Source organism: Equus przewalskii, chromosome 1 (assembly GCF_037783145.1).
Source record: "Equus przewalskii isolate Varuska chromosome 1, EquPr2, whole genome shotgun sequence".
Taxonomy (NCBI): Eukaryota; Metazoa; Chordata; class Mammalia; order Perissodactyla; family Equidae; genus Equus; species Equus przewalskii.
The window spans coordinates 78,443,601-78,469,395 of record NC_091831.1 but is presented as its reverse complement, the minus strand read 5'-3'; the positions used below and the strand labels follow the sequence as shown (position 1 = coordinate 78,469,395).

Genomic DNA, 25,795 nt, shown 5'->3' with positions numbered 1-25,795 from the left:
CCTTGCTCAAAGCTTTGTAAACCTTTGCCTTTTTGTTTCAGGTAGGAGGGCTCCTTTCCACATTTCCTGTAAGACTGGTCTAGTGCTGATGAACTCCCTCAGCTTTTGTTTGTCTGTGGAAGCTTTTATTTCTCCATCTTATCTGAAGGATAGTTTTACTGGGTAGAGTATTCTTGGCTGATACTTTTTGTCTTGCTGTATTTTGAATATATCATTCCACTCTCTCCTAGCCTGTAAGGTTTCTGCTGGGAAATCTGCTGAAAGCCTGATGGGGGTTCCTTTGTAGGTTATTTTCTTCTCTTGTGCTGTCTTTAATATTTTTTTGTCATTGTCTTTGGATAGTTTTAATATATGCCTTGTAGGTCTTTTTGCATAAAGTAATTAGGAGTTCTATTAGCTTCATGTACTCTTATGTCCTGTTTCTTCCCCAAGTTTAGGAAGTTCTCAGCTATTATTTCTTTGAATAAAGTCTCTGCTCCTTTCTCCCTCTCTTTTTCTGGGATGGCTAGTATCCTATGGTACTGTTCCTAACTGAGTCAGATATTTGTCCTAGAATTTCTTCATGTTTTAAAAATCTTAGTTCTCTCTCTTCCTCCACCTGAATCATTTCCAGGTTTCTCTCTTCGAGCTCACTAATTCTCTCCTCCACATGCTCTGCTCTATTTTTAATTCTTTCTATATTATTTTTCATCTCATAAATTGTCATCTTCATCTCCAGAATTTCTGGGGTTATTTTTAGGGTTTTGGGGAAGTGCTCCTTCTGTTCATTAATTTTATTCCTGAGGTCATTGAACTGTCTTTCTGAGTTGTCTTGTAATTTGCTGAGTTTCTTCACTGCAGCTATTTTGAATTCTGTGTCAGTTAGATTCTCATCTTCTGTGGCTTGAAGTTTGGTTTCTGGAGAGTTGTCATTCTCTTTCTGTTCTGCTGTGTTACTGTAGTTCTTCACAGTGTTTGATGAATTGATGCTCTGCCATCACTTTTGTGGTAGTAACCACCTTTTTCTTTGGGTACAGCTGTGGTTACTTTGATTCTGAGCTGCTTCTGGCTGGATTTGAGAGCCTGCACTTTCCACCCTCCACTGTCTCTGCCAGAGGCATCAGCAGTGCCCTCCTTGTGCCTCTGAGGTTGCTGGTGCCTTACTGCTTATGATGTCACAGGTGTCACCACTGGGGTCACCAGATTGTGAGTACTTCTGTTTCTGGGATCACCTGGGTCTCATGTTCCTCCACTGTTTCTCCATGGGCTCTCCGCGGGCTTGGGTGCTGCTGCCCCATGCACTGCCTGTGCTACTGCTCTTGGATTATCTGGAGTTGTTGGCTGCACTACTGCCAAGGTGCTAGCTTCACAAGTGTCGCTGTTGCTGCTGGGGTCTGGGGACCCAGGGCTTATATGCATCCCCTGCTGCTGGTGGAGCCAGTGTCCAGGGTGCTGCCACTGGGGGCTGGGTCAGCAGTTCTCCTATGGTTACTGAAGCCTCTGGTCGCAGGTTCCACCTGCCACTGCTGAGGGGGAGCAGGAGCTAGGCAAGGAGAGGTTGTTATTGCTGCTCGCTCATAATTCTGTGTGAAGACTCCAGCTTTGGGCACTGGATCAATACAATGAATTGATTTTTACTTACTTTGCTTAGAGCAGACTAAATCCTGGGAGGGCAGCGTACACAAACGTGCTTAATGTCTATCTGTGAGATTATGTAAGAAATTGTATGCCAATCGGAATAAATACTTGAATCTCTTCTTTTTTTAATTAAAGTAATAAGAAAAGCAGACTTCTCTCAACTTTTTATACTTTGATTACCAAACCTAGACATTCACATTCCAGATAGGAAAAGTTCCTGGGCTGCAGGTTCTTACACAGTCAAGGTCATGGATTTCTTTTCTGAAGCAGAAATTTTCTCCCCATCTCATGTATTTTATTGGGATGAAGAAGGGAAAAGGGATTAGTGTTTTGCTTTTATACTTAAAAGAAAAGAAAGAAAAAAAGTGACTAGGCAAAAATAGTGGACTATAAAGAGAAGTTTTATTATTGGAGATTGGAATGACCAACTAAAGTGAACTGAAAGCTTTAGACAGGTGAGAGCATTTACGTGGGTGAAAGCTTTATACAGGTAGACAGCAGGTTAGTTTATAGTGTTGGGATGTATAAAAACACAAACTCTGACAGTAAGTTAAGAAATATCTATTAAGTGCCTCGTATGTGTGAGAAATTTCACTGTGGGTGAAAAATATTTTGAGTTGTTTTCTTAAATGCTATGAAAAACATAGGAAATAAAATTCTCGGCTTGCGCTATCAGGGCTATGCCTGCTGTGTACTGGGAAGCAAGAGTGTGGCTGGGAGCTGAGAAGCACCTTGAGTCTGGGAAAAGGCTGGAGGAGGTGGCCCAGGCATGACCCGTCCCCATCACACTGTGGCACCCTGTGTCATTTCCTAGGCAGGAATGAGGACCCATTGACTACCATGGGTACATGTGGGAAATAAAGAAAAATAGAGGAAGATTGGTAAACATTCTAGACTTCAGTAAGATTTTTAGAAAGTCCTTTGTAGGGTTAATTGTTGTTGATTGTTTTTCATTCCATGGGTGACATCTTTCCTTATTTGTCAACATTTATTTTTTTCTTAAGTATTAAACTTTACATACTCAAGGTAGAAAATATGTAAAAAAAAAAAAGAAAATAAAAAAGAAAATATGAGTAATTCATAATCTTATCATTGAGTTAACCAGTATTAGCATATTTTGTTTCTGCCCTTTTTCTATACCTAGTTTATTTATTCAGTCATCCAAAATTGGGGAAAATGCTATATATAGTTTTATAGGCTTGAGTATTTTTCCGTAATATGATTGAGTGATGTGGGAATGGTCTTAGAACATGATAATCTTCAAAACTGATAATTCAATGATTGCTTAATGTTTCATGGTGTGGATTTTTACCTCTGGTATAACCGTCATTCCCTCAGTGTCAGACATTTAGGTTATTTACCACCATTGTGATGAGGAACCTTGTAACACACAGGCTTCGTACATCGCATCAGTCTCTCCAGCTGTGATTGTCTCCCTGGGAAGGGTCTGAGAGTGGAAGTACTGGGTGAAGGGGGGTGAACGTTCAGGGTTTTACTGTGTGTGCTGTGGTGCTCCTGGGACAGCTGTGTCACTTTTCACCCCACTGCCAGTGCGTGAGCGTGTCTGTCCTGCAGCACTCTTGCCAATACTGAGCACTATGCTGATTGCCCATACTAAACACGCTTTTATTTAATTGAAATTTTATTTAATCTTTTATTTAATCTAAATTGTTCATTCTTTTCTCATTTTTTTGTCTTTTGGCTTAAAGAGATCTTTTATGAGGCAAATAACCTTTTCATATTTACTGACTATATTCTTCTGAGTTTGTCACTTTGGTTATTTTTTTTCTTTTTTTAACTATTGAGAAGGTCTGTCCCTATTCTACGTTAATATAAAATTTGTTTCTTCTTCTATATACTTTTTTTTAATGTTGATATTTTTAATCCATCTGGATTTATTTTGAATGTAATAGACAATGAGACTCTCAATTAATTTTCTTCCAAATACTTAGCCAGTTTACAAAAACCATTTGTTAAATGAGCCATTTCTCATTAGTTCATTATGCTTCATTAATTATATTAAAAATACGTGTGGGTATGTATAATATTTAGGGTATCTGTTCTCTTCCATTGATATGTTTGATCCTTACATCAGTACCATACGTTTTTAATTATCATGGTAATTACTTGTATTATTATTCTTCAGAAAATTGTCTTATCTGTTCTTTTTTGTTCATTTTTCCAAACTGTAGTAGGATTGGTGGTAATAGTGGTGATGGTGATGATGGTAGTAGTGGCAGTAGTAGTTAACAGCTGTTGAGTACAAACTGTGTGCCAGACACTCAGTCATTTAATCCTCAGAATAACACTATCACTATGTTCCTGTGTTACTTGTGAGGAAACTGAGGCATAGAATAGAAATGAACTTTGCCCAGGGACACACAGCCTGAAGGTGGTAGAGCTGCCATGAATTGTAGAATCAAAACTTTATTATCCATTGTACAAAGTCGTATATGGAGTAATTGGAACTCTATGAAATTTTAGTTATTTAGATATAAAGAGTATCTTAATTTTTCAGACAACCTTCATGCTCCACCACCAAAACCATAGTATCTTTTTTCATTTCTTTCTTTAAAATATTTTTGGTAAGATTATTCATAGGTCTCTTCCATTTTCTGCTGCTACTATAGCTAGGATTTTTTTTTTTTTTTTCAGTTTTCTTATGATCAAGACTGATAGGATAACGTGGACCTTTTTCATAATGGTCTTTTTGACAACCACATGAATGCTGTATTAGAATTTGATGCAAAGTAGGATTTAACATTTTGTTGGCTCCCTGCTTACACAAAAAAATAACAATAGGTTATAATATTTTGAAAAACAAAGGACATCTACCCAAAGCCCTATTTTCTAGGCTGAACAGTGTCATTTTTTAATCAAGATCTGTGGAAGGAATTGTAAGCTAGAACCAGAACACCCAGTGAAAGTATTTCCCTGTTTTGATCAAAATAAGGCTTTTAGTTTATATTTGTTTTTGAAAGCAGGATCTACATTTGAATCTGGAATAAGACTCTGCTTCAGATCTTTGAAATTTCATTTGAGAAAACTCCTGTCTCTGGAAGGGTTAGTTTTTATCACTTGACCTGCAAATGCCATTTAATATTTCAGGCCTCTAGGCTTTAGACAGAATTTAGAAAACTCAAGTTCTAGTCAGGATCCATTCTTGAAAGGTTGCCAGGAGCCCAAGCATTACTTTAGAATTTCCCTCATTGTTAGCAAATGTGACATTTGTTTCTTTGTTCCTCCTCACTCTCTATTTCTGTACCTCATGATTACACATTTGTGTTGCAAGATCAGCCAGGGAAATTAAAAGCTCTCTGATGCAAACATAGAAATTAATTTTAACATTTTCAGTAAAAACATTTCTGCAGTGAATCAAAACAGGAAATGAACTGAGAGCTCAGTGTAAGGTTGGCTCTGCAGTTAATGTAGGACTTGTCACGGTGACCCTCCCTGTAACCTCCCTGATTCTGCTGGGCAGGTCTGATGCGTCACTGTTGCTGTCTGCTGGCCTTGGCGAGGGTCTCTGGAGTTCAAGGCTGCGCAGCTTCTGCCTTGGGTTTTGGTACCTTCATGCAGTTCTCGCAGCCCAGTCCTGAGAAACATGGAAGAATCACATGCTCCTTAAGTGGGACTAGGGGAAAATTTGTATAAACTGGCGTCTTTCTTCTTCTTACTCATTCGCTTTGTCAATTTCCAATACTTCCTTCCGGCTGTCTCCTCCCGTCCACATCAGTCCAAAGCCCTCCACTCCGGGAGGCTCACATGTGATGAGCTGGGGGTTTCCTTGAATCTGATGCTGAGAGAGTGTGCGTGTGAGTGTCTCCCTTTTTTGTATTGATTCTAATTTTAAAAATTAGGGAAAAAAAGTTGTTAAAAAAACTTTATTTGGATGTAATTTTACTGTCAGAGAAAATTGCAAGAATAAAAATAGTGCAAGACCACTGGTATGCTTGCTATCCAGAGTCACCTATTTTTAACATTTGCCCTATCATTTGTTCACTCTTTTTCCCCGTGTGTGTGTGTGTGTGTGTGTTTGTGTAAATATATAAATTTGCGGGGGAAACCATTTTTATTTTGCATTAATCGGGGTACTTAACTCATAAATGTTCAGTATATTTTTCCTAAGGATAAGGATATGCTCTTATATAATTGGTACAGTTAGCGACCACAGCAAATTTTACACTGAGGAAATACCTTGATCTAATCCACCATCCCTCTGACAGTTTGTCAGTTGACTTAACAGTGTTCTTTGTGACATTTGTCTTCCTCCAGTCTAGGGGGACCGATTCCGTTTAGTCATTGTATCTGCATAGTCGCCTTTAATCTGCAGCGTTTCCAGTCATTCTTTGTCTTTACGGCATTGACGTTTTTGAGGAATACAGTTCTACTTTAAAAGGACATTCCCCTCTTGGAGTTTTTCTGACGTTTTCTCACGATTAGGTTTAGCCAGAATACTGCATAAATGGTGCTGCCTCTTTCTTGGGCATCACCTCTGGAGGCATGTGGTGTTTGGTGGTGTTAATTTTGATTTTCTGATCAAAAATTGTCCATTTTATCCACTGCATGTTTGCTGTTTTTTCCTTTGAAACTAATAAGCGGTGAGCAGGGAGACACTTTCAGACCATGCATATCCTCCTCATCAGAATTTCTCCTTGTTAATTTTAATTTTTTTATCTTCATTAGATTATCTTAAGATAAAAATAATTTTCTCTTGAGGCTTTAACTAGAAAGCCAATTTGACTACTGCCTTTTGAAATACTTTCTATAACCAGGTGAGCAGTAATTAACTAGCATATGATCACTGTACAGGGGCCAGCCCCGTGGCTGAGTGGTTAAAGTTCCGCGTTCTCCACTTCAGCAGCCCGAGTTCGCAGGTTTGAATCCCAGGCGCAGACCTACTCCACTCAGCAACCATGCTGTGGAGACGTCCTACATCCAAAATAGAGGAAGACTGGCACAGATGGTAGCTCAGAGCTAATCTCCCTCACCAAAAAAAAAAAAAAAAAAATCATTGTACATTCAAAAGCTGAACTAAAGAAGCTGTAATAGTTGATTTTTCCTAATCTAAGCTGTTCTCTGTATTTGTATCCAGTTACCTTATTAGTTAGGAAAAAAGTAATCACCATTTTACAGCAGCAGAAACAAATTTCTCCCCTCCAGGCAATGTCTAATGAAAGGATATCGGGTATCAAAGATACCAAACTTTTATCAAAAGTTTAAATATTGACTAAAATTTTTGCTAAGTGAGTGAAACTTAAACAAAAAAAGATGTTGGGGCTGGCCTGATGGTGTAGTGGTTAAGTTTACATGCTCTGCTTCAGCGGCCCAGGGTTCATGGATTTAAGCCATGCTGTGGTGGCATCCCACGTATGAAAAATAGAAAAAGATTGGCGGCTCAGTGACAATCTTCCTCAAGCAAAAAGAGGAGGATTGGCAACAGATGTTAGCTCAGGGCCAACCTTCCTCTTACACACACACACACACACACACACACACTCAGAGTTATTGTAAACACTATTAGCTGGTAAGTAAGTGGCAGGAGTGAGTACATTGGGACATTCCTGGTCATTTCTCTTGTGCTGTGTGTAAGGAGTTGTGCTTCTAGTAGAGGGAAAAGGTCCTTTCACCTGCAGGTCACATCTGCCTACTGAAGGGGACCATTCTCTGTACTTGATAAACTGATGTTAGTGATAGTAACTGTTCTGAGACCCCAAATATGTAGGTCTTTTTGTGTAATTGAAAGTAGTACAGTTGCTCCCCCAAAATTAGGATTTTCCTGGCTCTGCCTCTGTAGGTCCCTAGAGACTAAAGTGTTGCTTCTCATTGGAGAGAAAAGTAGTTTCTTCATGGTTTGACGACTGTCTTAGGTTCCTTGTTTTCCCTATTTTATATTGAGAGTGTGCAGGTGGTATTGCACACGGGGTGTGGAAGAGAGCTTTGACATCAGGTGATCTTGGGTCTGACTCGCAGCTCTGTCACTTGGAAGCTCAGTGACTTCACACTCAGTGTAAATCACTTCCTTTCCTCATCTGTAAACCAGAGATGCTGATACCTGCTCCATGAAGTTATTAGGACTGAATGTGATAATGCTTGTAAACGGTGTCAGTCCCTGGCCGAGAGGAGGTGCAAACACAGGGATGGTTCTGAATATTCTTCTTGAGAAGGTGAGCGAGGTGACTGTCAGCCGTATTGTGGGAGGAGCCTCAAATGAACAGTCTGATTTGTGTTTGCTGGGAACCCGGGGGCCAAAGAGAACCATAAATCTGTCATGGGCACCCACGAGCCCAAATGTCCAGGCTGGTCCCTAGCACTGGGATCACAAGGAGTACTGGGTGCTCGATCCCTTGGGCTGACTGTCAGCCAGTAGCTGCTGTTTGAGTCCCAGGATAGTTCTTGCAGCTTGGAAAATGCCAAGGGTGCTGTTCTGGTGCCCTGCGATCAGATGCTTGTGTCCCGGAGAGGCCAGTTAGGACACAGGAGGAGCCTCAGAGCTAGTCTGCTGGGCCCTGGGCCAGGGATCTCCGGCATGTCAGTGGGGGCAGCTTCCACCCAGGGCACACACGCCTCAGATGGGAAGGGCTGGGCTGCAGGGCGAGTCAGGCGGTCTAGGTATCTCGTCCTGGCTGCCAGCCTGTGATTTTATTCCCTGAGGACAGACAGTCGACTTGCCGCCAGACTGCTAAGGGCTTCTGAAATTTTAGGCTTGGAATAAACACGCATAAAAGTCTGATTGGAGCCCTGCATGTTTAGCTACTGACTTCAGAGGATCTAGGGGTTGTGGGCCGGCTTGGCTGTGGCTGCTATCACCGTTCACCTTTCCAGCTTCCCTGGAACTCGTGGCTCTTCGGGGCGAAGGGCCACGTTCTGCCTGACTTCTGAGCGACACCCCCCGCTTCTCTCCCATGATTTTTGATACTTGCTGTCCCAGACAGGCGAGCTCAGAAGCCAGTCTATGTGTCTGATGTTAAAAAAAGCTAACCTTGATGCCATCAGAAATATTAAATGATTCAGAATAAGGCAAAAAACACTTTAGCGTTCTCTCAGTTCAATATTTTGGTTAAATTGCTTATTTTATGTTTACATTATCTTTGTATTCTTCAAAGTACATACAAAGATTAAACAGAGGACCAAAAAGATCACAGTATTTTCAGGTCTCTGGCATGACCAGTACAAAGATATTTTGTTGTTCCTCTAAATCGATTTAATCTTTCCAGAAAGCAGACTAGCTGAGTGCAACCAAAGCTATAAAATTATTCATCGTTTCTCTTACCCCTGGCTGGTCAATTTTAGGACTCTGTCACCCCAAGGAAATATTTTCTCCCTCAGAACAAACAGACGGAAAAATAGGCTTTGCACAAAGAAGTTTTTCTGAGTCTTTGTCACCGTGAAAATGTATAATCAGCTGAGACAGAAGCCTAGGAGGGGGGCGTGGTTGGTGACAGGGGCTGCGGTGGAGCTTTCGGCAGTCCTGCAGCCTGTGTTGCCCTCTGGGGAGAGAGGTATGCGAGGGAGAAAGTGCGTGTGTACGTCTGGATGGTGTGTACCCAGGACTTGCGCCTGGTGGCCCAGAGCCCTCGAAGTTCTTCAGGAGCTCCTCCTTCCATTTTACTCCCCCTACAACCTGAAAAGGGGAGGAGGGGGCTGTTTTCAAACCTGGGTCCTAGTGTTGTAAGGCCGTGTCTTTATCAGCTCAGAAGAGAATTTGGAACAGTGTAAACAGGGTGAATATTTGTGCACTGGCTTATTTTTTGTTTTCCTCTAAAGTTGCTTGAATTTATTTAGAAATAAAACAGTTTTGAACATGAGTGATTCTTTTATTAAGTTCTCGAATATGTGTTATTTAGAAAAACAAACTGAGGGGTTTACAGGTTTCTGAGTGGCTTAGCATCTGAGATCTGTCTCTCACTTGAGCATGAATACTTCCATTTTCCATTAAAAATCCAAGATTTATATTTGAGATTCCTGTAGTTCCTGGATAATAAAGTCCCTCATTCTGGACAGAAGGAGGCTTTTATATAAGCTCAGGTTTTAAGATGAGCGTTTCCACTTGGTAGGAAACAGTGTTTGCATGTGTGTCCAGGGACCTTTGTGCGGAGTTTAAATGCTGCTGTGAGCTGTCACTGATGGGTGCTGTGGAGCACAGCAGGCTGGCTGTAGAGCCCTGTGTTGTGCATTTATACCTGCTCGTGTGTATTTGCATCCGTGACTGCCCACATATGGACACTCCAACAAACACATACACAGGTACGCACATCCTTTCTTATTGTCTCTCTCTCAGTTGGCTGCCTTGCTGTCATTTTCATGGCCAGAATAGAGTTCTGTTTGGCTTTTAGATAGTAGCCTCTGGAAAGACAACATTTACCAGTATTCATTGTCTCTAGAGGCAGCAAAATGCCCCAAGTACTCCTTGATAAAGAGTCAGGGCAGTTGGAATGGCTTGCTCTTGTGGAATTGTCTTATTTTTATGCTTATGAGCAGGTGGCTGATAGCTGTTTTATTTCTCCCAAATTTGACATTCATTTCTGAAGAAAAAGTTTGGAATAAATAGTAACTTACTCCACAGACACTCCCCCTTACTCCCCATTCCTCCCTCACCCCATCAGTGGAGGTGATGTTGGCTGCCTCACCTTAGCCTTGCAGCATCATTCGATCCCATGAGAAAGAAAAAAATGACTCTAACTCTGTCCCTGTATGTATGTGTGTGTGTATATGTGTTGTCCCTGTATATGTAGATACGCACAGATGTAAACCAAATTGAACGGTAACAATGAAGTGCATTAGAAACAGAAGTTTGCGTGATTGTTTAGACGTCTCTTGGATGATCACAACGGATCCTTTCCTGGTCTTTCTGCAAATAAAATGAGTGGAAAATAAGTTATACGTATGTGCTATTAGGTAGGAAAATAGAGTACCACTTACTTAAGAGTTTGAAAACCGCTGCTCTGATGCTTTTCTTCAGTCACCTCCTGGGTTTATACCCCACAATCTCATATTGTCTATTCCAAAAAATGTCCAATGTGTCTTCCTGACTCCCCACAGCTGGTAGCCTTCCTAGCACAGCTTGTGATCCTCCCTGGCTCAGAATCTCTCAGCTGTTGGCCAAAGTCTCCATCCCTCTGTGCATCGTACACAGGGTTTTAGGATCTGCCCCTCAGCCCCGTCTGTCACTGGCTGCCGCCAGCCACACTGTACCATAGCTTTGGTATTTGGAATTTGAGCAACATCTAGCTTAACTCACACATACATTCTGAGAATGTGCTGATGTCATTATTTAAGGAGTCTAAGAATTATCGTGAACAGTACTTTGTAACTCAGCTTTACATACAGGCTTCAGAATGACCTTTTATGCAAAGATACATGAAATGTCACCCAGCATTCACTGCAGAGTTTCTTATGTGTTCTGTTGTGCCCCTGCTTTGGAAGAACTGCTCAAAGTCATGGCAGCATTCTCTGGGAGGGCTTTCCAGAGAGCACGTGAATATTAGTCGTCCGTTCCTGTGTAACAAATTACCCCAGAATTCAGCAGTTTAGAACGAACGTTTACGACCTCTGACAGTTTCCCGGGGTCAGGAATCCAGGGAGGGCTGCGCCGGGTTTTCAGGCCTGGGCTTCTCGTGGGTCGCAGTCATCTGAGGCTTGGCTTGGAGGGACTCGCTCCCATGCTCCCTCTCATGGGTGCTGGGAGGCCTCAGTTCCTCTCTAGCTATTGACTTAAGGCCTCAGTTCCTTCCCACGTGGACCTTGTCATCGGCTGCCGGAGTGTCCATACAACATGGCAGCCGTCTTCCCTCAGAGCAAGTGATTCAACAGAGAGAGAGAGAGAGCATGTGAGCATGCACCAGTGAGAGAGAGAGACAGAGATGTTGAGAGATTGAGACCAGGACAGAAACAATGGTCTTTCTTACCTAATCTCAGAAGTGACATACCATCTCTTCTGTCATATTCTAGTGGTCCCACAGACCAACCCTGGCACTGCATAGTAGAGTCTACACAAGGGTGTGAATCTTGGAAGCTGGGAATCAGGACTCTTAGAGGCTGGCTGCCACACCTGTTCCTAGTGGGGTCTTCAAGGAAGTACTGGATATGAATTGGTCATAAAGTCACTAGAAATGTGAGATTTAAAGGGCACAACCCTGCTCACTTTTTTTTTTTTTTTGAGGAAGATTAGCCCTGAGCTAACATTTGCCACCTTCTTTTTGCTGAGGAAGACTGACCCTGAGCTAACATCCGTGGCCATCTTCCTGTACATTATACGTGGGATGCTGCCACAGCATGGTTTGACGAACGTTGCATAGGTCCACACCCGGGATCTGAGCCGGTGAATCTCAGGCGGCCGAAGTGGAACATGCGATCTTACCCACTGTGCCACCAGGCCGGGCCCTCACTTTTTTTCTTTTAACCAAGACTCTTTTCCTTTTTCTTTTAACTTTCAATTCTTTCTACCAACCCTCGTGGTACAGATTATGAAACACAGGCGTTTGCCTGCACCAGTTACCTCCTCCCAGCAGACAGGGACCCTCATGTGACTCAAAATGGACAAAAAGAGACCAGTGTTAGTAAGTCCACCCACGTTTGCTGTCTCATTTCTTTTAAACCCAAGGCATTTGGGTCTGTTTACTTTCTGGGTAAATATACATATAAAGCGTGGTTGTTCTTGGAACCACTGAAAAGTTGCCAGGAAAACTGGGTGGCTCAGAGCGTTGAGTGACCCAAGTGCTGCCATCTCCCAGGGAGCTCTTCGGGAGGGGTCTGCTAGGTAATTGCTCCCTGTGGACTGCCAGGTGACCTCCTGTCTTCCAAAGTGTAGTTGACTCACCCTGGTGTGACTGCTGGTCAGTGAGTGACTGAGGAGTGGGACCCCAGCGCCCTTTGCTTAATGTGACTGCAGTGTCCCAATTAATGTCTCTGTCATCCTCAGGCGGGTTCCAGCAGTGGCCCAGGGCAGAGAGTGTGTGTCATCGATGAGATTGGGAAAATGGAGCTCTTCAGTCAGCCTTTCATCCAGGCTGTTCGTCAGACACTGTCCAGCCCAGGGACCACAGTCCTTGGCACAATCCCAATCCCCAAAGGAAAACCGCTGGCCCTCGTGGAAGAAATAAGAAACAGGAACGACGTTAAAGTGTTCAGTGTGAGTACAGCCAGTCCTGCATACCTGCAAAATGGAGCAGGTGACCCAAAACAGCGGATGGCTCTAACATATACCTTTGTCACTGAATTACTGTTGTTTTTCCTCTTAGGCTAGAATATAGGTGAGTCTGATTTTCTCGGAATTTATAGAACCTAAATTGTATCTCTACTCCATGAAAAAACAAACTTGCCCGTAGGGGAGCTGCCTGCCCATCTCAGCTGCTCTGGCTGTGTTCTCCACCTTCCCCACGAGGCACCAGGACCTCCCCGGCGTCCAAGTCCCCAGAGCAGCTGGTGCTGTTGGTCTCAGCACATCTCTTCTCAGGGTGATGGTCAGGTTGGGATACAGAGGCAAATCAGTGCCGTTTTATTGTAAAGGTTTCCCTTTCGAACTGACCCACTTCTGCTTGTGGGGAGAGGAAGCTGTAGCTGTGGTTTGAAGCACGGCTTCCAGGTGCTGTAGAGCAGCATTGTCCGATAGAGTTTTCTGTGATGATGGAATGTACTGTCCTGTGCAGTAGCCGTTAGCCACATGTGGCTATTCACATCTAAATAAAATAAAAAATTCAGTTCCTCCACTTACACTGGCCACATTTCAGGTACTCAGGTAGCCACATGGACAGCACAGCTGTGCAGACCTGCTAGGCAAAGTGAGGTTTGCAGACCAGCAGTGTGGGCATCACCTTGGGAGCTTGTAAAACGTGCATTGTTGGAGGCCTCGCCCTGATCTAATGAATCGAGCTCTCTGGGCCTGGGCCTGGTCCTGGTCATCTGTTTGAACGTGCTCTCCAGTGGTTCTCAGGCCCCCTGCAGTTAGAGGGGCCGTGCTGTGGAGCACATGTGACAGATGAGTAGTTCTGTCCTACTATTTGGTGGCAGTGTCTGAGCCAAGTTGTAAGGGACTTTGATACCACTGCTGGCACTTTGCCTAAACGCTTGGCTTTTCTTTCCTCATTGTCTTTCTGTCCCCTTCGTAGTCAGATATTGTCTTGCCTAGCTCCACTTTGGTTTGTGTCAGTGATAGCCACATTCTTGGCTGAGCTCTGCTTATGCCCCTCTTGCCCCACCCCCCAGTTTAAAAGCTGACTGGTCCTGTGGGTACCAAGTGAACAAGTCAGGCTGACAGGGCCACCCCTCTTGGGGAGAGAAGAGAGAGCTCTAGCTGCCGAGTACCCATGAGCACCTTACACCACTGGTTAAAATGTCACCATGGCTGGCTGGCCCTAGTGTGATATCCACATTTGTCACCAAAGTATCCTGGGGTACTTTGGGGGCAGTAAACAACCATTAGGATTAGAGCAGCCAGACTTGAAAAAATTTGTGCATTCCTTCATTCTTTTACTCTTTCATTCATTTGGTAAATATTGGTTGAGCGTGTGTTGTGTGCTGTGCATCATTCTAAGTCTTGGTGATGAACAAGACTGACCGAGTCCTGTGCTTACAGAGCAGACATTCCAGTGGAAGGGCAAGATAATAAATGGAAGCCAACAATTGGGCAGTTTTAGATAGTGATAAACACCAAAAATAAACGAGAGCAATGTGGTAGCTGGGGCTGGAGGTGGGGGAGGGAGGTGGTGATCAGGGAAGGTCTCTCAGAGCAGCTGACATGTGAGCTGAGGCCTGGGAGCCATGCAAGGTCGTGTCCTCAGTGATGGCTTTGAAAAGAGTGTGGGCTCTCGTCTTCTGAGTTTTTAAGTTGCCTTCTCTATGTCTGCCTTTACATAGCCTCCATATTAGAGCTTTTGGTTATGATTCTAGAGTTTCTATGGAAGTAGAGGCAGTGAATAGTTAAGATCATGAAAGACAATTAGTTTTCAGGTCAGATAGCTTCCAGGCCGGAGGCTGGGAAATTGCTGGTGTTAAACTCCAGGGATTGGCTCTCTGCAAACTAATCTAATCTAAAAGTCCTAAAGTGGGATTGAGGGAAGTTAATTGTTAAGTCCAGAAAAACACATTATATCTTAAGATAATACCACGCTTTGTCTAAGACTGGAAGTTATTCTCCTGGCAAGGTAATCAACGTTCCTAATGATGTGTAAGTTAGCTTATGGTTACTTATGTAAGAGAGAGAGGCTCACATACCCCATTATTCTTGCTTATCTTGTGTTCCTTTGGGGCTTGTGTGGTCTTTCTGTTACTGTTTTATAAATGAAGAATCTCCTTTTCCTTATCTGCAGACTTAGAGGTTGGATGAGATATTTCTTGGTCCTTTTCTAATACACAGTGAGGTTGTCTTAGTGCAGTTTTGAGAGCATCCCTTGCACCCAGCACTTGGTCCATGGACAGGCACATGTGAGGCATGTTCCCTTCCCTCAAGAGAAACAGACCATGGGACGATCAAAATCTGGGGGCAGAGGAGGGAGAGATTTGTATGAGCAGCAGTGGGGAGAGGGGTCCTGAAGGAAGTGGTTCTTGGGTGGATTTTTGAAGGAGGAAGTGAGGAAAAGAAGGGAGAACATTCCAGGTAAGGAAGTAAGTTATGAAAGTTGAGGCGGGCAGGCTCCCCTTGCTAACAGGTGAGCATGTGAGGGTGGAGACGGAGCTGAACTCATGATCTAGGGAAAGGATTCCACTCAAAGTTACTCGTATTATCTCGTCTTATTATTCTTAATAGTGTCAAGTAAATAGAGCGTTATTTTTCAGAAAAACACCTGAGAACAGTTGTAGTTCTAGACAAGGTGGAATGGACACACTTCTCCCTATTTCTCCTACTAAGTACAGCTAAAAACCTTGGGTGTTATACATAAAACAAGCATAAAGAGACCTGAAGAGAAGGCGGTGTACTGGCTGAGGACCGCAAGGAACCACACAACAGACACAAGTGAAAATCACTTCTCATACCAAGAACCAGGAAAATCTACTTGAATGAGAAAACACAATCATCACATGCCAACAGCAAGATGACATAGATGTTGGAATTACAGGGCAGAGATTTTAAAGCAGCCATCAGAGAAATGCTTCCTGGATCACTTACAGACATGTTTGAAACAAATGAAAAGTAGAAAGTCTCACAAGAGAAATCAAAAGTTTCAGCAAAGATATGGAAGACATAAAGAAGAATCAAATGAAAATTTTAGAACTGTAAAATACAATAACTGAATGAAAAAGCCTCTGGATAGACACACCAGCAAAATGGAGATGACAGAGGGAAGAATCAGTGAACTTGAAGGTAGAACAACGCAAATTACCTGACAGAGCAGACTGAAGAAAGAACAGACTGAAGAGAGAGCCGAGCCTCAGGGACTTGTGGAGCTGTAACAGAAGGTCTAACCTGCATGTCATTGGCTGATGGTCTTAATAATTTAGAAACTTCTGTCACGATGCAGGCTAGGGTATTGATAATTGCCTTCTTGAAATTTCTTTCTCTTTTAGAAGTTTGGTTAGAATTTTTTTTCTCATTTCTTCTAGAGTTTACTGCTATCTAAGTATAGCCACTGGAAAATGTTTTTAATTTATTTCAATATTTGGTTATTTGAGGCTAATTGTCAAAAAACATTTAATGATGTTAATGCTGTAGAGGCAAGAGATGAAGACCTTCATGGATCAAGATTACTAGAAGGAGCTGTGTGTACTGTTTTCATAGTTTTCTAATTAACATGAAAAGAATATTTTTGTCCCTGCTAATCACTTCTTACCAAAAAGTACATATAAATGAATTTGGTCATTTTAATGGCATTTAGGAAGCATGTTTCATCATTTCCTTTGAAATATTTCCTTAGTGGAAATGCTGGAGAGCATTTGTTACCTGCTGAAGGGACAGCATTGGTGCTTGGAGTCTGCAGAGCATTCATTTCGATACAGGGTGGCTCGTGCATACGGACTTCACAGCAATCTGGGGAGGTCAGTCACACCTTCTCCATTCTATCCATGGGAGGTTGCATGGCTGGTCCAGGGTCACTCAGTTAGCAGGCGGCAGAGCTAGCATTCAAACCTCGGTCCGTCTCTCTCCCAAGCCTGAGCATTAGCACAACCTTGCTGTGCTGCTACCTTCATTGATAGAGGTGAGGCAGGTGATTTTGCTATAAAAATCTCAGATCCCTAGAAATTATTTGGTTTTTCTACTTTATAAAGATGTTACTAAAATCTATTCTCTTCTGAATTCAGAGCCATTTAAACTTGTTTTTTCCATAAAGCAGTTTTTATTCTTTTAGTTTTTATTTGTGGATTGAAGATCACAAGAATAGTGGGAACTAGGTCCCAATTTTCCTCCAATATGGAAATTTTTAGACTTCCTCTTCCCTGCCATGAGTTTTTTCACGAAGAGAGGCGTAAACCATTTTAATCGCACCAGGAATTTGATGCTGTCCTCTGGGTCCATGGACTCCTGTACTGTATATACAGGGGTGAGAGTACATCTGCCAACCTCTAGGTCAAAGTGAGTAGGCAGGGTTTTTTGTAGAAAGTGACAAGCTAATCGTGCAATTCACATGGAAATGCAAAGGACTCAGCTAAAACAATCTTGAAAAAGAACAATGTTGGACGACTCACACTTCCTGATTTCACAACTTACTACAAAGCTACAGTAATCAAGACAGTGTAGCACTGGCATAAGGATAGACCCAGACCAATGGAATAGAATTGAGAGTCCAGAAGTAAAGCCTTACATCTTTGATCAATTGATTTTTGGCAAGAGTGCCAGGAGAGTTGAATGAAGTTGGACCCTTACTTCACATCATACACAGAAATTAACTCAAAATAGACCTAGACCTAACTGTAAGAACTAAAACTATACAACTCTTAAAATATAGGAGTAAATGTTTTTAAACTTAGGTTAGACAAAGTCTTATTTATACAAAACTAAAAGAAGAAAAAACTAAATTGGACTTCATCAAAATTAAAAATTCTTGTGCTTCAAAGGAGACCATCAAGAAGGTGAAGGATAACCCACAGAATGGGAGAAAATATTTACAAATCATTTATCTGATAAGGGATCTATATCCCAGAATATATAGAGAACTCTTACACTTAATAATCTAAGGAAAGAAATGGAAAATAAGAAGTGTTAGGGAAGATGTGGAGAAATTGGGACACTCATACAGTGCTGCTGGGAACGTAAAAATTCAGCCACCGTGGAAAACAGTTTGGCAGTTCTTCAAAAAGGCAGACGTGGAGTTACTGTCTAACCCAGGAATTCCCCTGCTAGGTCTTCGTGTGCCCAAGGGAATTGAAAACACATGTTCCTGCAAAAACTGGTACATGAAGGTTCATAGCAGCCTTATTCATAATAGCCAAGAAGTGGAAACAACCCAAATGTCCATCATCTGATGAATGGATAAACAAAATGTGATACACACACAGTGGGATATCCTTTGGGAATAAGAAGGAGTGACATAGTGATACATGCAACAACATGGATGAATTAACGTCGCATTATGCTAAGTGAAAGAAACCTGTCACCAAAGATTACATCTTCTGTGATTACATCTGTATGAAACGTCCCACACAGGCAACTTTATAGAGATAGAAAACGGATCACTGGTTGCCAGGGACTGGAGGGAAGGAGGAAGTGTCAAGGATGACAATGGAGTTATTTGGAGGGAGCTGATGAAAATATCCTAACTAGGTAGTGCTGATGATTGCACAACTCTGTGAGTATACTAAAAACCATTTAATACCCTTGAAAAGGTTGAATTTTATGATATATGAATTATATCTCAAGAAAGCTGTTTTATATACACACGTCGGTAGACAGGATGCTCACACAAAGGAGCCATCACACCATTCCTCCTCCTCCGGGGGCGCTTCCTCCTCGTGCTACCCGGATGTGGACGTATAGTCCCCTCCCAACCGTGGGCCCTGGCTTCCTCATATCCCCACTGGCAAAGTAATTCTTTGTTTAGAAACTTTAACTTTCAAGAAAGAGTAGAGTTACAGGGTTTGCATTCATGAATGATCCTGTTTTTAGGTTCAATAAAATAAAGACAAAACATGAAACAGAGAGACTAGTAATAACTTATGTATTAAGTTATAATAATGAGCATTGTCAAATTAATCTCAGTTTGTAATCCCTTGTTTATGAGAAACTTCAGGGTCCTTCCCACAGTTTCAAGGAAATGTATGTGGTTTTGCTTTTCTTTCTTGCACATAGTATATGTACTGAGAGGCATTTTCTCCCTGACTGTCGCTCTGTCCATATGTTCACGGTTTTCCTGGTGTTATTTATGGCACCCAGGTTGTTGACTGTTGACTCTCAGGCACTTCCGAGGCCCCAGGAGGCACAGAGCTACTTAGATGGTCTAAGTCTTCATAATCTTTATGTAACCACTCAGCCCTATTTCAAAGTGTCTTCTCAGCTTAGAATTTACTAAACATTTATTGAGCACCCACCATGTGCAGAGACAGGATGAAGGAGAGGCAGCACCGTCCCCATAGAACTCAAGGTCCAGTGTTCACCTTGCCTAGGCCGGGTGGGTGGCCCTCTTGCAGCCACTGGGCAGGGCGGAGCTCAGGCTGCCCTCAGCCTCCTGCATTTCTCTCAGGGCTGCAGTGCAGAAGGCGGGGAACAGGCCACCTTGGTTCCTTTCCACAGTCTTTTCACCTTCTTGTTCTGTTCCCAGCCCCCACTTCCCTCTTCTCATTGGACTCAGGAAAGACTTTCTGCAGCCAAAATTTTGTGGTTGAATAAAAAGACTAGAATTCTACATAAAGAGAGGGGCCCCAAGGTCAACAGATGATGCCATACTTGTCCTCGCATGTGAGAGTTTGTCATCTGTGTACAAGGAGCATAACTGAATACAGTAGACAGTTTCACATAGACATCTTCCTGCATAACTTTCAGAAATAATCTTAGGGAAATCGGGGTGGGGGGTAGCAAAATAGTGTAGTTTTTGCATTCTGTTCATTAATTTTTAATGAGAAAACGTTCTCCAAATGCGTCTTTTCCAGTTTTAGTGTTGATTCTTTTTATATCTAACCAAGGCTGGGAGTTCTCTGAGTGTTGGGGCGGCCAGCACTGCCCTGCTGCAGAGCCCTCAGCCGTCAGCAGCTCCTGAGGAGGGAGTGAGGCAGGGTCGGGCCTCACTTGGTCAGGACCCCTGGGTGATGGTTGAGGTGTTTGTGCTCAACAATCTTTGAAATGCTCTCGTCTCCTGTGCCTTAGTTTTCTCTTGTATGAAGTGGGGATAGTCGTGCATGTCTCGTGTACCATAGAGGCCTGGTTTGAAGTTGAAATGAGGTGAGAGAGGCCTTGACAGCTCTGTGTACTGAGGGCTGCCACACGGTTGTGGTGATGGAGAGGACGGGGCATTTCCCTGAAACACGGAACTGGAGCTGTGTGGCATGCGAGCGCTTCTTGGGCCTCTTGTTTTATCTCTGAAGCCTCACTCTTGTTAAACCCAACTCTGCAGGCCTTGGCTATGCCACTTAAACAGCCTTCGCTCAGGACCCGTATCTTGGATAATGGGGTTTTCCACCTTGTCGCCCTTCACTTCCCTTCATGTGCCCCTAACCATTCTATCGAAGGGCTTGGGGATTGAGAGAATGGAAATGAAGCCTTAGTAATGACCGTAGGAAGACAGCCTCCCTTCCTTCCCCCATCCTCATGCAAACTGCTCGATTCTGTTACCTCATGTCTATCTCATCGCACCAACACGTATTTACAGTTGATCAGCATCAGAGCTGTCCACTGCAGAAGTGGTGAAGTCGAATGCTCAAGCTCCATCTGTGATAGCTCTCTTTCATTGCTGGAGGGAGAAATAAGGGTCTCCTCAGGGATAGTGGAGGCCGTGGTGCCTTGAGCGGGCAGTGATGTACTTGCCTCTCCTCATTACTCACTCTTGCAAAGTTAGTTCATTCTTTCCATCTGGACACAGTGTTGCCTTCCTTTCCTCCTCTCCCCCAACCCCATTTATCTTTTATGCTTCTTCCCTCTCCATTTCTCCCCTTCCCAGCTCAACATCTCGTCCTTTCTTTTACTCTTATAAAGGACGTGATGAAATGTTCAGAGAAGAGGAAATGGACCAAAATGCCCCTCATCTCCAGATTTTCCTTTGAGGCATGCGGTACACTCTCACAGACTCTGAAGGCAGAACCTCTTGTAATTCCTGGTGACGTCAGGGTGGAGAAAAGGGAACTAACAGCTCGAGTCTTGCCACCTGTCCTTTCTCCACGCTGCTGCTAAAGCCATATGAGGCTCCCCGGCGAGCCTACTGAGTTCCCACGGCTGGATACCCACCTGCCTCCCCCTTTCCACTGTTCCACATCAGGGGATTTCCTTGAATGCAAACAGCAGAAATGGACTTAGGCTAATTGAAAAGAAAACAGCAACAAAAAGCCTTGCATGGCTGTGCGATTTCTCTTCAAGCTGAAGGCAAAGCTAATGGCCCTCACTTCAGTGGAGCCAGAGTTGCCCCAGGGACCTGCATGGCGAGGACCAGTGGACAGTGTGCCTGGACACTACTGTTAGTGTCTCAGCCTCAGGCATTTGCCACTTAGCTGACTTCTTTCAGAATTCTGATTCTCAGGAAGATCTCCAGGGCCCGGCTTGCACTCCTTGCCCGTGGGCTGGTTTCCTAGCCTATGTAGTCTCTCAAAAGAAAACCAAAGCATTCTTAGAAGAAGGGTAAGTGGCTGCTGAGGACCCCAAAATGATGAAGTCCACTATGCATTTCCTCATGAGACATTTATTTAGCACCTACGGTGTGCCAGGCCCTCTGTTAGACACAGAGAGTGTGAAGTTCTGCAGTGGGACCAGGCCCATCTCTCCTCTCAGGGTTCACCTACACTGAACCTGCTGAAGATTTCCAGATGCACGCCCTCTTGCCATGATTCTTTGCTCAGGGCCTTCTCTCTGTCTGGGTGCCCTTCTGTTGTTCACCTGTCAAAATTAAGTGCAGGCATCACTGCCCGTGGAAGCCTTTCCTGCCCCCTGCCCCCTGCCTGGCTCCTGCGCGCCTCTCCAGACTTTTCTCGCAGATCCTTTTCCATTCGTTGCTCTCCTTGTTGTTCATGTCTGTCCCTCTGTTCTGGTCTGTAGGCTCCATGAGGTTAAGGTCTTTTTATGAGCATTGCTGTATTCCCAGCACCTTGCCCCATTTCTGGTTGAAAGTCCATCAGTGTATGTTGAACGGGTGGATGTTGTATGGTGCCAAACGGAAGGGACTGGTGATGGGAGAAGAGGTGGCCCTGCCCTCATTTGAACCTCCCCATGGTGTCTGAATGCTTCTGTTGTACTCATTGGGACTGTGGTAGTGAAAGAAAGAAAATAAAAAACACACCACCAGCTAAAGCTTAAATAAATTCTGTTACTTGTGTGTGTTTGGGTAATGCTATTAATTACAGAGAAGGCACACTGGGGCCAGGGGACCTGAGTTCTAGTCTGTACTGTGTTACCAACTCCCCTGAGATCTCAGGAAAATCGCTGCACTTCTCTGGGCTCCACTTTCCTCATCTTTCAGATGAGGAGTTGACTGGTGTCAGGGGCGCCTTGCAACACTCTGATTTTCTAAGCTGGGGGAGAGAAGGAGTGGATTACTGACCTTTGTGAGCATCCCAGAATTCTGGGTGCGACTCATGGCAGGAGGACCTGCCTCATGGGCGAGTTCTCCCGGCTTCACTGAAGCACTTCCTTCTGTTCAGTCAGGGTGCACTCGGGCCGTGTCCCAGTGTCCCACCCCGTCCTGCACTCCCATCATCCGTCCCAGAGCGCCTCGCACGGGGCTCAACTCCCAGCTCTTCCCGTGGGTAAAATCCAGCAGTCATCAAAGCACACTTTCACTTTTTGAGCCGCACCTGTCCTGTGTTCAGAGTGCTCCTGAAGAGCGGGCCTTCCCCCTCTCCCAGCCTCCTGGGTTCCCTGTCAGAGGACTGCAGAAACAGGAAGGAACTCTGAAGCCCACTCTCTTGCTTCTTGCCACAGGTCACCAAGGAAAACAGAAACCACCTTTTGCTGGATATCGTGACGTGCGTGCAGAGCAGCGGGAAGTGAAGAGGATCTGTGTTGTGCTTGTGTGCACGGTAAGGACTGTTGCCAGCTCACGAGGAGACTGAGCAGGGCGCTGCCCACCCAGGTCTCCTGCCTTAAGGGTTAGGGAACCTTGTGGCTCTTCCCAAGAAAGCCTAACAGCTGGTTTCCATAAAATGTTTAAAAGATCAAATTAGCCCTAATGCTGGATTGACTCTACAAGATTAACAGTGCACTGTGGCTTGTTTATGCTGAGAGATTTCTGTTTGTTTCCTCTTGCAGTTGTGCGTATGATTTGGGTAAATTACAAAATGAGAAATGGTTTTCAGAGTATTCGATGGAATTTGCCCCATTGAGTTTGTGCACGTGTCCGGGGAAGCGGGAGGGAAGAGCCCACTGCCTGATCAACTCTGCGTGTCATGAAGATTCACTCCTTCTCCTGGCGCAGCCGCGGTCTCCTGCAGCTTCAAGTGATAGCAGTTCATTGATTTTTAAAAATTATTATTCAAAAGAAAACCATTGTAGGTCATCCCCTGACCCACCTCTGTTTGTTTGTTTGCTTATTGCTTAATAAAATAAAAATAAATGTGGTGGTTACACACATGCGAGTCCTCGTGTGGGAGGGATAAAGAGTCTTTAGCGACATTGGTAGCAGTTGATACTCAGCAGGGTCAGGCCTGTGGGTTCAGATCAGAGCCCCACTTTGGCCACATTAACTTAGACATGTTATTAAACCTTTCTGTACCTCGTTTCCCTTCCAGAAAAGGGGGGAAATAAGTGTTGTCGAAGGAAGGCAGTGCCACACCATGGAAGGAAACCATTATGAGCCATCCACATGATCCCCGGAGAGTGCCCAGTGCCGGGGCCTGGAGCCGGCAAGGATAGTGATATAGAAGGATGAGGTTCAGCCCACAGCAGGGCACTGTAGAGAACACTGCTGAAACTCCGAACTCATGAAGGGTAAAAACGGCCCTCCGAGTGGTTGCTGGTGCTGGAATGATAAACAGTTCAGTGTTTTTAGGTCATTTTTGGTGAAAATTTATGAATTTCCAGGATTTTTTAGCAACTAGCATTAACTACAAACCCAGCTGATGTTAATGCCAGGTGTGCCCCTGTCTCACCGTGGACCAGTCCAGATGTTTGGGGGGCGAGGTGTCCCATGAGCTGAGCACTGGGCGCAGTGGACAGTGCAGGAAGCATTCCAGTCTGTAAACCACGACAGCCATTTGCAGCCTATGATAGGCTCTGAAAGTCACTATCTTTCCTTAGTGCTTTCTCCCAAGGGAGCTTTCTGAAGCTTGGTCTGGATTTGCCAAGCCTTTGAGGAATCATACCTGAAAGGCCTAATAGATTATGAACTAATCCCTTAGAAAGGGTGCTTTGTCCCGTGCAAGGAAGAGGGTGTCTCTGTCCCCCTGTCCCTGCCCGTTTGGGTTGCTCAAGGAGGCTGAGCTCAGGACATCTGACAGGCTGGGTGCGACCTCAGCCATGCTCGCCGGGACAGGAGGTGCACTGAGCACAGCTGTGGTCTGTGAGCTTCAGGAGGCTGGGATGGCCCCTGCCTGTGAAGCGGGTAGACGCCTCTCACAAAGGCCGGGAGCCTGGCCTACAGGAAACCTACTCTCATCTGACTCGCACTGCGCTGAGTGAGCCCCACTCAGCTCTCAGGAGACTGAGAGAGGGAGGCAGGCTGGGGAGATGATGTCCCCGTGCTCCCCAGAGTCAGGCCCAGCACCCAGGCCCAGCAGAGCTGGTCTGCCCCCGCCAAGTGGGACCCCATCCAGACGGAGCCTTCACAGGCGCCTCCAGGAAGGGGCTCTATCTACGAGGGTCCCCATCCATCTGAGGTGTGAAGGGACATTGTCCTTCCGCCACCTGTCCTCTGTATTCAGTGTTTTCGGTCTGGACGGTTTAGTAGCCTTTAATTTTGCCTTAGCTTAGAAGGAAAGCTAATGAAATTTAATCAGAGGCACTAAGATAGCTAGTTTGAGGGTTCTTGGAGCCGAAGCCCAGTGTGCTCGTGGAGGGCGAGAGTGTTAGCATCCCCTCAGAAGATCCACGGTGCAGAGCAGAGTCGGGACGGCCCCTGGCATCTGTAAGGTGCTGGGGGCTTCTGCACTTTCTCTCTAATCGTAAAGAAACAAGCTTATGGTGGCAGATCCAGGATTTGAACCCAAGTCTGTGTGGCTCTGAAGCCCATGCTCTTTCCACTGCCCCCACTGCATCCTTGGCCAGGCTGGCTGTCTGTTCCAGGGCATCAGGCGCCCCTAGACCTCAGAGTTGACATTTGGCTGTGACAAGCTGTAGCTGCTATCAATCAAAAGAGCATCTAGTGTTCACTGAATAATTACTGTATGACTTCGTCACAATGACCAGGGAGCATGGATGAAGCTGTCAGGTGCAATACCTGTATTTTTAGAAATGAAATTTAATAATCAATAATGTTATGGTCTGAATGTGTGTGTCCCCATGACAAATTCATATGTTGAAATCTAACCCACAATCTGATGGTATTTGGAGGTGGGCCTTTGGGACGTGATGAGGTCATGAGGCCAGAGCCCTTATGAATGGGATTAGTGCCCTTCTAAAAGAGACCCTGGAGAGCTCTCTCGCCCCTTCCACCATGTGAGGACCGTGAGAAGACGGCTGTCTATGCACCGGGGAGCAGGCCTCACCAGACACCGAATCTGCCAGCACTTCCATCTTGGACTTGGCAGCCTCCACAACTGTGAGAAATAAATTTGTTGTTTAAGCCACGCAGTCTATGGTACCAGATGAGATGAATTCACCAGTAACTCCAACTCAGGGCCGAAGGTGTCCAGCCTGTAGGCCAGCATTCTGCTGAGGTTTAAAGGAGGAAGGGATACTGAGGTCCACTCACTGAGCACAAGCCAGGACCAGAGGAGGAGACTGAGCACTGAGGTGAGGGGCTCTGGGAGAGGAAGGAGCGTGGCAGGAATTCTCTTAGACCTGAATTTGAAAGGTCTACTGTTCAAACAAATCCAGATCCCTAACAGCTAAGTGGGTATGAGTCCAGACTTCAAGGAAAAAGTCACTTTGAAGAGCACCAAATTGGCGTATGTATGCCTGTATGAGAAATTTAGTTTAGCATGGTTGGATGAGACAAAGAGCTGACCTGGGGAATGA

The 25,795-nt window shown here is 44.5% G+C and overlaps 1 protein-coding gene across 14 annotated transcripts in view; it reads left to right on the top strand.

Moving 5' to 3' along the window:
* Positions 1-25,795, top strand: part of NTPCR (nucleoside-triphosphatase, cancer-related) — a 66,521-nt gene that overhangs the window by 16,499 nt on the left and 24,227 nt on the right. For 7 of the 14 annotated variants that reach the window (XM_070614780.1, XM_070614822.1, XM_070614835.1 and 4 more), the window contains 2 exons: positions 12,539-12,748; positions 22,604-22,701. In XM_070614780.1, the coding sequence (XP_070470881.1) occupies positions 12,539-12,748; positions 22,604-22,672 (279 nt within the window). In that variant the 3' untranslated portion in view covers positions 22,673-22,701. Of the gene's footprint in view, positions 1-12,538; positions 12,749-22,603; positions 22,702-22,930; positions 23,250-25,795 lie in introns of those variants that run through there. The other 7 variants (XM_070614790.1, XM_070614762.1, XM_070614831.1 and 4 more) reach the window with 3 other exon arrangements.